The sequence below is a fragment of the Accipiter gentilis genome, chromosome 18 (assembly GCF_929443795.1).
Source record: "Accipiter gentilis chromosome 18, bAccGen1.1, whole genome shotgun sequence".
NCBI lineage: Eukaryota > Metazoa > Chordata > Aves > Accipitriformes > Accipitridae > Astur > Astur gentilis.
In genome coordinates, this window is record NC_064897.1 from 7371186 (window position 1) to 7388268 (window position 17083).

The window sequence follows — 17083 nt, forward strand, 5'->3', positions numbered from 1 at the left end:
AGGAGGAGGAGGAGGAGGGCGCTGCGTTGTCGTCAGCGGCCCGCGTGCCCCCCCCCGCGGACCGGCGCGGGGATGGCGCGGGCGGTGAGGAGGAGGTACGTGCGGCGGCGGAGGGGCGCGAGCCGCTGGGGGACGTTTCCTAGAAAGACCCCGGCGAGCGCGAGCGCTGGCGGCCGTTACCCGCTGAGGGAGCGGGCGGGCTCCCCTCCGCCCCTCACGGCCGCCGATCTTGGCGGGCCCCGGCAGAGCCCCGCGCCTCCCTCAGCGGGCTTCTCCGTGGGCCGTTGTCACGCCGGGCTTGAGGACGGGCCCTCGCCGTTTCCCTTCCAGCCGGGGCCTCCCCCTTGGGGGCGGCTGTGTCCCGCGGAGAGCAGCCCCGGCGGGTGACGGGGACCCTCGGGTGGATCCCTGGCTGAGGGGTGGGAATCGGCCTGGAAAGTGCAGGGAAAACACGTTTCAAGTGCCGAGAAGTGACCCGGGAGATAATTTCCCTTGAACAGTAGCGGCTCTGAGGGGGTGGGTACGTCAGGAGAATACAATGCTCCCACAACGAGAGCAACAAAAAGCACTGTTACTTCAAGATTAAAAAAACCCAAAAAACAACAAAACAAACAAAACTAGAAGCTCTTCCTAATACCCACATTGTATGCAGTAGCAGTGGTTATACATACATTTGAACACACGTTGCTTTATTGTCGTAAAACATGAGTCGCCCCCCAAATCGAGTGTTAGCAAGTCAGGGTGCTCAATCTGGAAGGATTAACAGTGTATGTTTTTTTGCCACAGGAACAAGAAAATAGTTGATTATTCTCAGTTTGGGGATTTGGAAGACGACGGTGAGTGGCAAGTTCTTGTACATAACAAAAATGCCAAACACTAATGGAACCACCCAAAATATCATCAGAGTATCTTTATTGAATTAGTTCATTGAAAAGGCTGTTAAATATTTTCTCAGGATGTAATCTGGGCACACTGTTAAATATCCTAATACAACAAGAATATGATGGCTGTAAGCCAGAGTATAACAACAGTATGGCAGGAAACTGGTGAATACGCTGTGTCTTGTTGCAGGAAAATTGAACGTTTCTCTCCCTGCCTCAGTTTTCAGTGGTAATTGGTTGCTCTATGTCCAACATGCCGATCAGTTCGCAGGGTTGTAAATGAGAATATAAAGGAGATGTGAATCATCTGTACCTAGATCTAATGTTTCTCCTGCAGCTCTGTATCTTGATGGGTTTTAGATTAAGGACATAAGAGTCAACTTTTGAGGTCCATTGATAAGGAAAACAGATTGCAGGCTATTTGTTTTCACGACAGCCCTCCTTTACTTCTAAGCCCTAATGGGTGTTATGCATTTTTCTTACAGAATTTGGTTGCTCTCTTAGGTTTTGGTGGGTTGGTTTGGGTTTTTTGGGGGTTTTTTTAATGCTGTTTGCAGGATCCAGGCAACAGTTTGAATTGGTAGGAAGGGGAGGGCAAAAGTAAATAATACTAAAGGTCTCTTGTGAATCTTGTGGATTAATGGAGATTCTTGGTTTCAGGAATTTAAATGTGGTACATGACTTTTTTTAGTCTACAAGTGACCACTTGTAATACTAAAGAAAAGTGTAAATTCTCAGAAACATTAGCGATTATCTAAGGTTCTCCATCATTTAGAGAATACTGAAGATTATTATTTTATTCCTTATTCTACACTGTGATCTACAGTGTCTTCAGTTGGAAGAAAGGCAGTTTTCATGCCTTCTAATTTTCTTTGAAAATTGGAGAAATGCATTATATTTGATAAGAGGCAATATGAAAATGATAGAAAAAGGGGAGCAGCTGACATTTCTTAAGAAGTGGAACAATTCCCAAAACACCAAGAACTCTAAAAACTGTTTGATGACAGGGATTACTATTATAATTGATTGGTGTTCAGCATATCAGAACGTGAACTTCTAGTTATTGAAAATCTGGTAACACATTGGACGTTGAAGCTTTATTGCCATACTGGTAATAAAAATTGAAATAGCTACCTCTTGAATAAAAATATATGCAAAAGAGGTCTTGTTAAATTTTAATTTAAAATACATTTAAGAATAGTATAGTTGTTGTGTTCTTTAAAAATAGAATTAATTTCAAAAGGGCTATCTTTGGCACATTTTCAGTGTGTGATGAAATGAAGTTGAATGACTTCTTTTGGCCATATGGAAGAATATATGAAAACTCATTAAAGCTTGTTGCTGTTTCCCAAACAGATGAAGACTTTGCATGTATAGCTGTACATTCAAGCAAAAAATCCAGAACACAGCTCAAGGATCCAAAGAAGGAGAAAAAAGAGAAGCAAAAAAAGCCACACAACGAATTGACTCCATCACAAAAGCAGACACCTAGTAAAAGGTAAGAAATGTTAAAATGTGGTCAACTCTGTGCAAAGCTGGATTTCAATAATAGCATTTGTTGGGCTTTTTCCTAAGTTTTAAGCAGCTAAGAAAAAACAACTAACATAGTAACATGATAACAATTTTTGGCTTTATTGGTATTGTTGCAAATCAGGGATAATGCAATTATGCATAGAGTCAATAAAATTTGCCTGAGTTTGGTAGTAAGCTATGTCTCTTTTGTTACACCTCTAAAAAACGCTGGCAAGTGGCCTGCATAGGCGCAGAAACAGGTTTGCATGTCTGATCTTGTCTTGATATCTCTACAGTGCAAAATAACTAACAGTTCTGAGTTACTTAAGTACTCCTAAAACTGAGAAACATAAAGACAACTTTGACTCCTTAAAGAAGAAAAAGCTTGATAGAAAATACAATGTCAATGAAAAAAGAAATCTGATTATTTTGGTGATAAAGCTGTGTATAAATATTACATCTCAGTGTGGTATTTCAAATAAACTTCATCACCTTTTCCTGTGACAATGCCAGTTATTAGTGCATATATATATACGTTTTGCAGTTATAATGCTTTTAAGTATAGTGTGCTTTAAATATTAGTGCATACTTTGTCTAAGTCTTTTCAGGAAGTAGTATTCATAACATGATATGCTATAAAGAATGTATTGAAATATTAATATCTTTACAAGTATTTGAATTTAAAGAAGTTCAGCAAGTCAGAAGTAGATCTGTAACCCTCATGTCATTGTTTTATTATTTAGCATGTTTGTTGTTTTCTTTTTCCAGGATATCCTTGGATGACAAACTTTATCAAAGAGATTTGGAAGTTGCCTTAGCCTTATCTGTCAAAGAAAATTCTGCAAATATCCTTGACGTGCAAAATTCAGAAGAACAAGGTTATTTTTCGGTTCAATGCAACATTCTTTGTTTATATGTAGTGAATTCAAACATGGCTTAATTTATTTTACAGTGAAATGGGTAGAAAGTCGTGTTTTATTTCAAGATGTCATGGTAAGGAAATGAGAATTTCTAGGTAGTGCCTGTTGTCTTACATTCTTGTTTTTTTCTGTGAGAAAAATAACTTTCTGTAAGATCTCCCAAACATATAGTTTGATTAGACACACCTAAAAATGTTAGCTGTTTTCATTTCTTAATATCTTGACTTTTTGTGATGTGGCTTTTGAATACTAATATTATTTTTTGGTTGTTTTCTGGATCCTGAAACAGGTAAGAATACTGAATCAGAAAATGTGCATAGGAGACCCCTTTTTTCCAACTGCAGTGTAGACAGTGAACTTTTAGGTAAGTTGTTCTCATACTCTGTCTTTTCAGAAGTAGCATTTCAAGATACATTTAAGTAGCTTATCTCTCCTTTGTTTCCATTGGTTTCTGTTTTTCACTTACATGGACAAAAGAGTCTTTATCTTAAATAAAGACCAAAGGATGAAGGATGCATTAATTTTTTCATTACAAATTCAGTCTCAGTCTTAAAATGAGAAAACCTGTGGATTGCTGAATGAGATTGTTACAGATCACTAAAAGTTAGTTGGAAAAAGCAACAGATACAGATGTTTTTAGATGCTGAGTTTATTTACTTCTTCAAGAAGCTACACTTACCGTCAACTCCTTAATGGGTCCATAATGCCTAAGCATCAAATAAACATGACCAGAATATTTGCTGTGCCATTGGAAACTTCTTCATTTTTCCAGTTTTATTTTTGGTCTTCTGCCCTTTCGTTAGTTTGATTACACATGAATGTTGATAACATTCACAACCAAAAAGTGCAGTTTGGTCAGTTAAAATGAGAATCACATGAAAAAAAGTGCTGATGATACACTTCTGTATAGTATACTTCAAAATCACAAAAATGAATTCTGGGAGTCAAATACCTGCTTCTTTTTGAGAAGAAGAATAGACTTACTGTGAATTTTAATTAATTAGACCACCTTCCGCTTTCTAGGTCTCAATCAGGTTATGGATGATAACGTACATAGGGGTGACAGTAGGCAAAGGACAGCAGCATCTAAAGTTCCAGCACATCAGAAGTTACTGACCGTTGACAGTAATGACGGAGGGCATGCTACTGACTCTGAGCCAGAGTGTGTACCCAGTAAGTTCTTCTCTATAAAAACCCTCTCCTTAGATGTGCTTTGAATGTGATGCCTTCCATTTAATTTATATTTTCAGTTAAATGCATACTGCTTCTACTGTATCTTCCTTCCCTCCCTTACTGAAGCATTATCTTTTAATACTAGTGGCATCTCAGTTGCACTTTGACACTAAATCTAAACACAGAAGCTTATTCATACGCATTCCCCAAACTGGCAAAAATGATACTGTTTCTCTGTATTTGCCACAGTCTGTCAGAACAGGTTTCTTCTAACCTCTTTGTCTAGGAAAGTTTCTTCTCTTTTAAAGAGCCTCTGTTCATTTTTCCAGTTGTTGTCTGGGGTTTGCATCAAAACAGTGACTCTGGAGTAGCGTCAGGTGTTGGTGCTTTCAGTATCGGCTTTGTTTAAGCTTATTTAAAAAAGTAAGCAGCCTCCCTTCTTTCCTTCCTCCAATTCTCAACTCAGAAACCATGCTGCATCCAACTGGAGGTCAGTCTAGCCTTATACTCTGCTTCTGATAGCAGCCCACTATTGAATGTCTGCAGAATATGATAGACATCTCTCATTCCACAATGGTTAATGTGTCTGTATCCTTTCTTTTATTCCTTACTGCAAGGTTTATTGGAAAATATTTCTAGAATTGTCAGTGAAATAAAATATAAGGGGAATAATCCAGATATTCCTGTTGATAGAGAACTATTTTTAAGATTTGCTAATGTCTGGTTTTTTTAACATTAGATCTATAAAATCTTTCTTACAGCTGAAATTAGACATAGTGTTTTTCCACTTTAAATAGTCATGACTAAGAATATGTAAAAAATTGGAAGCCCTGCCAAATAACTTTAACTTTTTCATCTTGCACACATGCAATATTGGTAATTCTGCTGTTAAAATCATTATTGTCTGGAGTTTATACCAGGACATTCCATTATTAAAGTACAGAGCAAGAATTCTGTAAATACAGAATGTTTTATGGAGGCTACTTCTTTCTCAGTTCAGCATATAAATATATGCAAATTTGGCTTACTGTATCCTTAAGATATCCTGGTTTCTTATGTCCAGAATGTGATTAGAAGGCCCTGGAGTAATAGTAAATTGTATTTCCTGTAAAGAGATGACATCCCTTTTCCTTGCTGTAGGTGAGGAATCGGAAGAAGATTCAGATTATAGTGAAGGTGATGATGAAGACTTTGCTATAGAAAAGAAGAAAGCTAAAGGAAATAAAAAGAAAACCAAACAAAAGATGCCAGCTGAAAGAGAGAAGATAACTCCCAAATCCAAGATTAATACTACAGGTAAGTTTGGACTATGAATTTGAAATAGGCTTCTTTATGATAAAAGTCCCTTTTATTTATGCTGAAGGCATAGATAAATTTGGCTGACAGACTGACTGTGCAGGGCTATGATGAAAATAACTATATGCAGAGTAAAGGGAGGAGAGTAGAAGAAAATCTGAAAGAAAAAAATACTTTACAGTAAACTAACACTCCTTGCAATAAAAGCAGACAAAAATTAATAGAGTTCACTTCTTCAAATGTAACTATATCTGGCTTTTAAAAAAAGGTTAAATAACAATGAGTGATCTGAGGATTTAAAAAAAAATTTATGATCTCAGAGCCTCCTCTTGCAGTTGCATTTATGAGTTTTTAATCCAAGGATAGCTAAACAATGCTAGTTCTACTAATCACTTGGCAAAAAAAGTGAAATGTGCATGCCCTTCAGAGTTAATTGTTCACTGTGTTGCTAACACAATTTATTTAAATAGCTTAAGAAGATTCTTACCATGGTGTTAATCTTGCATCTGACTTGGTAATGTGTTTTAATTTCAGGCCTGAATTTACAATGTGTAATTTAGTTTAAAATTAGTTTTAGTTATGACAAGGAGTGGTTTGCTTTGCGTAGCTGACAGAAGAATCTTCCCTCTTAGAAATTTGATAGGTCTTCAAGAAGAAATTGTTACATTGCTTATTTTCAAACCAGGATTGAAATTCTGGAGTAGAACAGGACTGACTGTATAAATATATACTGTTAAAGATGTGACAATCTAGTAACAAACGAATTCTTTCACTTAATGCAGAGAGCTTGTGCTGTACAATGATCTATCATCTTATGCAGTGTGATGATTTCTCTGCTAAAGAATATCTTTCTAAGGTCACTTTTATTTTCCAACTAAGTATCACCTGTAGTTTCTCCTTCACGGATAACAGAAGAAAAGTCTGATCCAACACAAAAGAAGATGTCCAGTTCTTCAGAACCAGTTGGGAAGCCTCTACATACATCAAGTCCTATAACACAGAAGAAGCCTAAATGGATACCACCAGGTACCTGTAAGATTATAACTATAAATGGATACGTTAGTTGACTTAAGTTTTTAGCAAACTCTCCTAAGAGCAAACAAACAAATAAACAGTATTTCAGAAAAATGACTGCCCCCTTATAATGAAAGGAATTCTTTTGACCTTAGATATTAAAAAAAAAAGAAAGCAAAGCTATCTCCATGCTTCTTTTCCTCTTACAGCATTATCCTTAATTCCTTTATGTGGGGGCATTAATAAAATATTTTCCAGAGCGTGGATCAAGTCTTAATCAAGAGATTGTTTTGTGGCCATTTCTCTCTTATTAAGAGCTTTCTTTATCTCTAGTACATGCCATTATTATCTATTCTAAACAATATTAGAAAAATGTTGGAGCATTTTAACTGCTCTAGTGAAGCAAATACTTAGAAGCTTTGTTTTCTTAAGGTGTTTGAGCATGCTGCTACTGACTCCTGCCTCTTATTTTCCTTCATACTTACTCTTCTTTTCTTTACATGTTCTTTCTGTTGGCTCCTTTCTCTCAAGCCTTCTTTTCCCACTTGGAATTGTGTTCAGTTGTGTAATTCTCTGTGGAGCACCTGAAAAGACATAGTACAGTGGGAACAGTTTTTATGTGCTTGGCTAGTGTTGCTCCAGTGTGCTGCTGGTTAATTAAAACTGTGCACCTTACCTGCTGCATTGGCTCCCAAATAGATTGATTCCTGGTGAGTATGCTGATTTTCATGTGCCTCTGTGGTACGTTGTTGAGACCTTTTTGCAATACCTTCAGAATACTGTTTTTGTTCTGTGATGAAAACTATAAAAAGAAAACAATATATGATTCCCCCCCCTTTAAACCTCTTACACCTTCTTTTTTGTTTTAAAATTTTTTTCAGCTGCATCAGGAAGCAGTAATAACTCTATGAAATATGTTTCTGTTAAGTCACCTACTCAGTGTCTTAGACTCGGCCTCTCCAGACTAGCAAGAGTCAAACCACTGCATCCCAGTGCTACCAGCAGTTAAGTGGTCAGTGACAAGGTGCCACATGAAGGAAAAGACTTTGAGAAGTGTTTTGCTTGTAAATAGAGGGTGGGCAGCAAAAGCTTCGTGGCATCGTCCATTTTGGAGGACTGTTGTTTATATACGTGTCAAATACTAGAATGAGTTTTTATTCTGCAAAATGCTAGGCATCCTTAAGTGCTACTGAATAATAATATTATTTAATCAAGGTGACATCTGGGTCACCAGCTCTTTGATGGATGATAGAGGTGTGGGTTTGTGATAATTTTAATTCTCTGATAATCTAAACTCTTGGCATTAAAATAGTCTAGACAGCACTATGTCAGCTACAGAATTTGATATCTCAGATGGATTCTTAACACAAGTGAAAGTCACAGTTTAAAAAATATTTCTTGGAAGAGTTAAGTTATCACTTTCCACCCCCTTCTTGGAAGATTTGTCACCACTCTCAAAATCTGTTAATGTTTGCATGTCTTATATGTGTATTTTAATGAAGTTTTATGTATTATAGATATAAATGGTTTTTAGAATGTTGTATTTTTAAAAAAACTAAAATAAAATACTTTATATAATCAGTCATATTAATTGACTTTATTAATTTTGAAAATCACTTCTAAATTTTGGCTACAGTCCAGCAGATATTTTTGTATGCTCACACTGTTGCTGGAAGTCAGCAGCATTAGTCAGGCTCAGACAGTGAGGATTTTGCTTTGAGCTCTTTGGTCTTCGTTGAAGACAATGGTACCATGCACAGTTAGTGGATTTTGTAAAGCGTTGAAGTGGTAAGTTACTGAGTAATGAGACTGAGCTTTCAAACTTATTAGTCCACAACGTAAATAATTTCTTATCTAAGCATATTGACGATGTCAGATGACACAGAAGATGCATTTCTCCCTGTATTACTCAAGGGATCTGGTCATGACTGAGTAAACTGCCTTAACAAAGGAATGTATAGCCCTATTGAGAGTAATTACATAGACAAAAGCATGGTGCTGCCTAAAGTAAAACTATGGTATGGCAAATTTCTTTTTAACTGTATAGTAGTTACATTATTAAAACAAGATACTAATAGATACATGTTTATTATAAACAGTATGCTTATTACCTTATGGAAGGAATGAGAAGAAATCTGTGGATGAAAATGTTTTTCAGAATCAAGGAAACATGGGCATTGTGACATATAATCTCACATCATCTGCATTTGGGATTCCTGGCATGGAATCACATAGCCCTGAGTGAAGCGTGATCCGGTGAGCTGGGCTGAGTGAGTTAAGGGAAGGCACGTGCCTGCAGCCTCTAGCGCTTGCCTGACTTGGTCGTGAGTTATCTTAGCTTGCTAAAACAGCACGTTGAAAAACAGAAGTTTGCAGCATGTTGCCATCAGATGAGCTTGGAACTGCTCCCAAACACAGGTGAAGCAGGAGTACCCATAGGAGGAAAGGTAGGTGTCCAAGAATGATGCTTGTGACAACTAGTTTTTCATGTTATGTTATTCCTCTCCTTGATTCCCTTTCTTTGTGCTTACTTACGTAGCCCCTTTCTGAAGTGTACAGTGGATAAGCAGCTGCAGCAAAACGGGAAGTACAGAGAGCCTTGGGCTTACACAATTTTCAGTCCGTCACCTGTACTTGAACCCCTCCTTAAGTCTGTATGGGTTTCCAGTTCATGAGGATTTTCTAGTATTTCTCTGCTTTTTTTTGCTGAGTGAAAATTCCACATAGGCAATTAGAAAAAAATGTCATTGAAAGGGAAGTTGTAAATGTTGTTGATTGTATGTTTCAAAGCTACTCTGTACCTGACCTGCAGAAAACAGGTCTTGCTGGTAGGTGGAGATTATTTTTATAAAAGACAACTTCTTTTGTGTCCTAGGTCATTAAAGGACATGTTCAAAGCAGCCAAATTGATTTAGGGGCTGTAATTGTTAGGGTTGTTTTTTTCTGTTAGTAACAGAGAGGTTGTCTGTGTTATTCCAGCTGCCTTCAACCTTGGAAAATTATTTTTTTGCTGAAAATAACACTTACAGATCTCTTATTGCTCTTAATTTTAAACAATGCTACATAGAACTGTCCATGCATTGTTTCTCCACTGCTTGCACAATGGTATGACATGAAATGTGTTTTGATTTCAATTTGTAAAGCAATCAGAAAGTGTGTTTATTTGCATGTCAGAGTTTACAGTTTTCGCATAGTTGCTGTTTTAGAACTGCACCTGTATTAGTAAAAAAGTAAGAACAAGATTGCTAAAGAAGACATCACTATTTGTAGATGCAAACTTTGCTGCCAACTCATCAAAGTCACAACAGTTAGTAGGTGCCCTGTCCGATCTAGAGATCAGCTCTTGCTTCAGAACAGCAGAGGGTTTTTCCAGTGCTGATTGCCACTCCGGATATGCAGTATTCCTCGTGATGGAGTCAACTGTGAGGTAGTTGAAAGCTGCCTTTGTGCAGCTGTGTAAGTGGTTCGTTTGCTATGCCCACAGGGATGCAGGTTGGTTATACAGACCAGGGCTGCATCGCAAAAAACACTCTGCAGAATTCCACCAGCCTGAAGACACCGTGCTCCAAGACTGATACATAGGCTTGGTCTGAGACAAGCTTAAAAAAACCTGTGAAAAATGGCTAAAATTCAGGGACACAGCAGTGTGAAATTGCTTTTAATATTCATAAAGCAGATGTACATACCTCCAGACATTCAGTGTCATCAGAGCATCTCTCACTTCCTACCCTCTTTGAGAGTACTGATAATGTCACGAAAAGAGAGGAGAAAATCGCCAGACAAAGACCACCAGCAGAAACATAGAAAGGAAAAGTTAAAATGAAATACTGCAGATTGGTGGGATACATCTGTGTGTCTGGGGACACCTACAGCACCTCTTCACTCTCTGTGCCCTTCTAGAGAACAGTGATTGGGAGTTTCACAGAAAACATGTCTCTGCACTAAGATCCGTGAATGACAGTTAATGCTAATGCTGACATGTTGTCACATTGTTTGAATCTCTCTATGAAGTATTATTCTTCCTTTTCCTCAAAATGTTGTTAACCAACTCATGGATATTGTCTTAATACAGTTTTATCAGTCTGAGTTTTTCCTTTTTATTTCTCTGTCTTGTCCTCTTGTTTCAAGTAACACGTCTGGGAAGCCACATATAAGAATATCAAAATTTTGCAGCTGAGAAATGAATGCAACTTAACTGACTAGCAATTCTTACTGAGCAATCACTTCCGTTCTTTAGCATTATCTTATAGAATATGGTATGTGCAGGGGATGATATGTGTCAAATCTCTATGAAATATGAATCACTAGCTGCCACTAAATACTTAGTCAAATACATGTGCTACTACCATCATCTTTAATCCATGTCTTTACAAAGCGTTCCATTAATGGCTTCACTCTTTTGCTTGCAGATTTTGTTGTTTATTTGCTGTTGACATATTATCAGTCATGCTACCATCATAAGACAAAAAACACTATTTCAACTTCCATTATTTCTGAAAAAAACCCCTGAATTTACTTTTGATTCAGAAGTTCTCAGCTTGTGAATAATTCATTACACGATTCAAAAGGTCTGGAACCCAGCCTTCATTTCCCTGGTCTGTATTAGTTATTCTCAGATATTCTGTTAATGTGAAATTCTGTATCTTTTGAGTAGCTAAATAATACAGGTGTAACTTAATGCTTACTCAGAGCCATGGGATTTAATAAGGGAAGCAAACTTTTTCCCGTTATTTTTGTAATAGGAAAAAAAATGCCCAAATGCCGTTTCCTGAGATCAATTGCATCAGTAATTCCATAAACTGCTCTTCATTTTTCGACAGAGGGGTTGGGTATAATTTACAAGATGCACTATCTCTAAGCAGATAAATGTAATCTGTCTTTCATATTCGATCACTTTTGTAGACTCAACTTTCTTTTACCCAACAGACCGGTAACGTATCAGTGCAAACCACAAAGATGAAAAACCAATGTTACCACTTCCTGTGATCCTCTGTTCAGAAACTGCTCTTTGCATTTTAAAACGCTTTGTCCTGCTACTTCAATGAATTATTGGTCTGTCTCCACTCATGTGTGGCATCGTTCTCTTGAGAGAAAGCCAAAAAGCTGTGAAAAAAACCAGATCTTATTTGAATTAAGGCTGTTTCTGCTGTGCTGAATCTTTCAGTCCTCACACCCCCAATATTCACAACACTTATGTACATTTTAAACAAAGACTTTGAGCATGTGCTGTTCACATACATTTGGGATATTGAAAATCTGAAATTTCAGTTTCTGATCTTGTGGGTTTTTTTGCCACTGTTTATTTTAATTGCTTTTGAATATAACTAATCTCTAAAAAGTTAAAGATTAGTTTTCCCTAGCCTTGATTTGAATAAGAGCACAAAAGGACTGTGAATAAAAGACAGGATCTACATGTTCCTTGGTGTATTTAAGCTGCGTTCTATTTAATGCTCAGGCATCTCAACTCTTCTCACCAAATTCTTTTTCATAATTACAGTCCTTGGGGACAAGGCAATCATATTTATCGTGTCATTAAAAATTATAAGACTGACGAACAAAGAAATCATCTGATATGAGAGACAATAGAACTGATCAAACATAAAAGACAGATGATATTTATCTGCTTGGAGATAGAGCATCTTGTAAAGTAGAGCCAAAGACGACAGATTATCTTTCTGTTTCCCTCCTTGAAGAGATAAGAGATCTTACTTGGGTATTTCACGTTTTTTTACTTACAGTAAATCTGTAAATCTTGCTTTCATTCGTTAATTTTTCAGGATTCATTAAACTGAAGGATTCTTAAGAGTTATAATCAGGTAGTTCTTTTAGAATTCCCTTGTGAACCCCATCTCAGCAGAAACATTAGAAGATAGGTGCACATTTCCTAGAATGCAAACAGAAGCTTGTAACTATGTAGGAAATCAACATTAGAGGGCAGTACATTAAGTTATTATTCCAGTAGAGTAGAGCTATATGGTTCTCCAGCCGTAGAGCTATATGGTTAACATTTGTATTTGCAAAGTGTACACATATGAAAGAGTTGGAGGACATATGTGAGCATCAGAGGATGTAAATAGCAATAATGCACTACAATGACATTAGGAAAAAGAGATGAAAACAGGCAGTGGGACTACTAGGTGGTAGTTGCCAGTGTAGTTAGCTGTTCCTCAGGTCTGCTGTAGATTTTTTTGAATGTATGTAGTATTTTGGCGGAAGGCAAAATAAGAATGAAGACATTCAGATACCTATACTGTACTTGCACCAGGAGTGACTGGCGCTTCTCAGTTATCAAAAGCCTAGCATTTGATTATTCAGTGACAGAGAGTCTTAGAAAAGTAAGATTCAACTCTAATTCTTATAGAAAAAAAAAAATACACACTGATTTGAGGATGAACTTACAATTTTTTTCTATATTTGATGCCTATGATTCCTTGAACACAAGTGTGTTATAAAAAATGCAATTATCACTTAATAAATAAAATATTACATTATATTACAGTACTAGTGCCCTAATGTATCTTGCAGCTTTAAATGCCTAATATGGTTTGCTGGACAGGAAAAAAAATACCCAGGAGGTATTCTAGCTATTTTCGAACTATTTCTTTTGAATCCAAAATATCTAGAATAGAAAAACAAATAGAAATTTAATAAGTATTAACCATCTTACCTTTTGTCAAAGTATATCAACAACACAGTTTTACTCTAATACATTTTCATAGACGAAGTGAGTAATAACGTTAGTAGGTATTTCCTGCATTATTTCATTCACTTATAAGCTCTAACGTATAGTTCTTTTCCAGATGTTTGCTATAATTTTTCTCAAGCATGGTAAGTCAACCCCTACCTGGATAAAAATCATATTGATGTAATTTGTGAGTATGGTCCAGCTGATTCAGTTTCTCTGTCACCATGTCATAGGAACCTACAAGTCAGAAAATGTAAGAATGAGCAGATCTGTCATCTTCCCCAGCATAGCTAAGTCGGGAAAAGGGATGCATTCAGCGCAACCAAAGGTAAGAGAACTGCATAGACCTCAGAAGTTGGAGGCATACATTTAACTTACTAGTAATTCAGAGTGCCATAGTACTTCCCTGTATTGAAATTAGGTGGCAATTGGCAGCTCTTGTCCAGGTCCAGATGGTATACAGTCATTCAAATCCCCCTTCATTCTCTGTGCTCCTCTCACAAAGGCTGGCTGCAATTGTGAGCTTGTACTTGAGGTGGTACAGGGAAATCTTGTCTTCTTGTGCCTGAAGACAAACCACTCTCTTAAGGAGTCGGAGAGGAACAAGCCCCTACAGTGGCAGGGTAGACCATGTCTTACCTTGCCTTGCTCCTTTCCCCTTACGCATTTGATTGCTGTCTCAAGAAGGCACTTCTCTCCTGATTTTGCCTGTGTAGGGTGTTCAGAAGAGCACAGTAGGTGGCTCTCACCCCCCTTCACAGCCTGGCACCCCATGTTCTTTAGTGCATTGCACCTCCCAGCTTCCTCTGTGACAGAGACAACATATTCTTGACCACCTCCTACCGTTGTTGCCCAAAGATAGTCCAGAGTTTTCAAAGATGTGTTGATCTGTCTCCTTGATGGCTGAAGGAGACCCAGAGGTATATTGACTGGGGGAACTGCTAACTGTGGGTTCCCTATGTGAAAAAAAAAAGTGATAGTGATAATGCAAAATTCTCAAATAATCTTGTCTTCCAAAATTGATATTTTTTTCTAACTCAGGGCTGCACAAATAATAGAAAAATAAATTTGTTGCTCTACACAATCATCTATTTTAACCTACACTAGTAAGCAAGCCATATTGTGCCATGTGTTACACGTCTTGGTTTATTACAAAGAGGACTGGAAGGATTGTGTTTTCGTGGAGGACCATGACTGGAGTGATGATCCATATGCAACATGAGAAAAGTAGTCTTTTTTTTTTTCTTCTAGACGTCAATGAAAGTGAGGGAATCAGTTACTGAGAGACTTTTGGCGAGAGCAATAGAATAAGAATGAGAAAAAATTCAAAATCATATCTTTTTTGTAATGAATGTTTGTTCCAATCAAATTTGACATAAGGGACAACTTCCATGTATCAAGAGTTTCACAGGTGTCTAAAAGACTCAGACTGCAGAATAGCTGCCTGGCTCGTACATGAACTCAAGTAATCACAGTATTCCTGATGTTGTCAATTCAGTCTCAATAGTAAGTCATTAAATGTGGAATTCATAGCTTATTTCACGATATTGTGATTTCTTTTGGGTGCTACTTGTGATTTTCACTTTGGTTGGATTAGTCAAGTCCTGATTAATTATTCGAATTCTGATGATGTTGATTCTTGTCAATAAAAATAACCTCTGCTTGAATGTTGACAATGATTCTTTTAATTATCATCAACATTTTGGCATAGATTTTGATCTGTTATTTTGGTGCTACCAGGGAAAATCAGTGATCCAAAGAACTGACTGCTGTAAATATTAATGCTTGTGTGGACCTTCCTATTGAATAGCTATGCTTCATGGAATATGAAAGGAACAAAACGTAAGAAACTAGAAGTTAAACAAGTTCCTGCTATATATAACTGCTGTACAGTCATTTCAAAATTAAGTAAGACTGAAGGTTGTTAACACTGCCTCAGCTCATGTTTCACAGCTCTATGGAGGAGGGACATACACTTTTACTTTCTTTCAAACATAATCACAAGAGGGACAGCACTTCAATATTTAATAAAAGTCCATTTTAAAATAATAAAGTGGACAGAGTTTTTAGGTTGACACAGAATTCATGGCTAAGAATTATTCACAAGCTGTAAGACAGTATCTCTTTTTCTCTTTTCCTCCTGACATCTGTTTTTCTCACCTGGTAGGGCTGCCTTTGAGACCATGAACTCTTACAAATTGAGAATATCAATTGTTCTACTTTTAAAAATCCCAGCAAAAGAGGCCACAGCTTGCTGAGATATTTCTGTGCTTCCAGTTTAAATGCCAGACAGCAATGGCAGTGTCAAAGCATAACAGAGATGCTACCAACAGGGTAGTTCCACGGGCAGGGTGAGGCAGCATGAACTGACAACCACTGCTGAAAGAGGCACTCACATACCTCCCTGACCCTGATCACTTGTCCTTAACCACAAGGAATGTTTCTGCCACTGTACGGTGACTTGGAAGAGGACTGATGCAGGTTGAAACTAAGCTGAGTTTGCTTTGCTGGTTTAATTTTAACCTGAGTTATTTTTTGATCCAATTTATTGTAAGACTTCAGAAACATTTGTGCTGGCATGAAGAAGGGGACAGCTGAGGATTAAGAATAAATAGCAAAGGGAGAAGCAGACTTCTCCCCCTGCCTCCCCAGCCCCCTTTTAGCAACAGTGTTCATTTGAAATGCTCATGAAACTACAGTGCTCTTCTCTGTCCTGCTGTACTCTGTCTCAGTCTGTGGGAAAAGACATCTTGGACATCTCCTTGTAGTTCTCAATTGTTCTTGGTCTGGACCTATCCAGACTGCTGTTATTAATTCTAAATCTTAAGTTTGTGTATGAAAAAGTAATGCTTTTTGAAATGTGTGTTAATTAAACGGGGGGGGGGGGGGGGGCAGTCAATAGCAATGTTAGATATATGTATTTTCTTCTGTTTTTGGGATTTTATCTGCGATAACACGTCCCAGTAGGAAAAGATATGGTATGTGAGGGATATCTGCTAATTACCTACATTTCATCCTCTCAGAATATGACCTTGGATTTCAGCTAACACAGTTCAGGAAATTCATTCTTAACAACAGCAATATCATCTAGGCCACCAGGTCCAGAACTTTGAAGTTTGCTTCAAAGCCAACTGAAATTGTGATCAGTCTTGATTTCAGGAGGCTTTTGGTCAGGTCGTTTGAGGATAATACCCAGTCATAACTAAGATTGTAAATTTTTTCTTTTTTTTAATATAAATTATTTCCTGGTGACTTTGGAAAAGCCCAGAAGAATTCACTGCATGGAGCAATTCTAAGTTGACCTGTGGTGGATACCCTAGGAAGAACTTAAAGGCATCATTGTGTGCTTACTGCTTGGTATACAGAGACTTAATTTTACCTATGATCTTTTGTGCTTGGTCACTTTTTGTTTGGTTTTTTTTACAAGGTGGATAATTTCTCCTGGTATGGGGGGGTATCTCTTTTTAATAGGGAGCCAAGGTAATAAGAGTTGCCTTTTAGGGTGGCTGAGCCATATATTCTTCAATGTAGAAGAGTTTGGCTGAACATTAAATATGTCTTTGTTTAATCAGGTTATGGCAAGAGGACACATAGGCTTTTGG

General features: G+C 37.5%; 2 protein-coding genes across 4 annotated transcripts in view; both read left to right on the plus strand.

The window, feature by feature from the left end:
- Positions 1 to 15: 15 nt before the first annotated feature.
- On the plus strand, positions 16 to 8372 carry RAD51AP1 (RAD51 associated protein 1). Of its 3 annotated transcripts, none has more exons than XM_049822369.1 (9): positions 16 to 99; positions 794 to 836; positions 2238 to 2379; positions 3162 to 3271; positions 3603 to 3677; positions 4337 to 4486; positions 5627 to 5782; positions 6662 to 6808; positions 7678 to 8372. In XM_049822369.1, the coding sequence occupies exons 1-9, from the start codon at positions 73 to 75 to the stop codon at positions 7803 to 7805; spliced, it is 978 nt and encodes a 325-aa protein (XP_049678326.1). In that variant the 5' UTR covers positions 16 to 72; the 3' UTR covers positions 7806 to 8372. The 3 variants fall into 3 exon arrangements, with proteins under 3 accessions (XP_049678326.1, XP_049678327.1, XP_049678325.1); XM_049822370.1 differs by having other exon boundaries at positions 6674 to 6808; XM_049822368.1 differs by having other exon boundaries at positions 35 to 95; positions 787 to 836.
- Positions 8373 to 8526: 154 nt separating this feature from the next.
- The window catches only part of DYRK4 (dual specificity tyrosine phosphorylation regulated kinase 4), a 45881-nt gene continuing 37324 nt past the window's right edge, over positions 8527 to 17083 (plus strand). Inside the window, exon 1 of the mRNA XM_049822175.1 lies at positions 8527 to 13809. Within this exon, the coding sequence (XP_049678132.1) occupies positions 13675 to 13809 (135 nt within the window). The 5' untranslated portion in view covers positions 8527 to 13674. The remainder of the gene's footprint in view (positions 13810 to 17083) is intronic.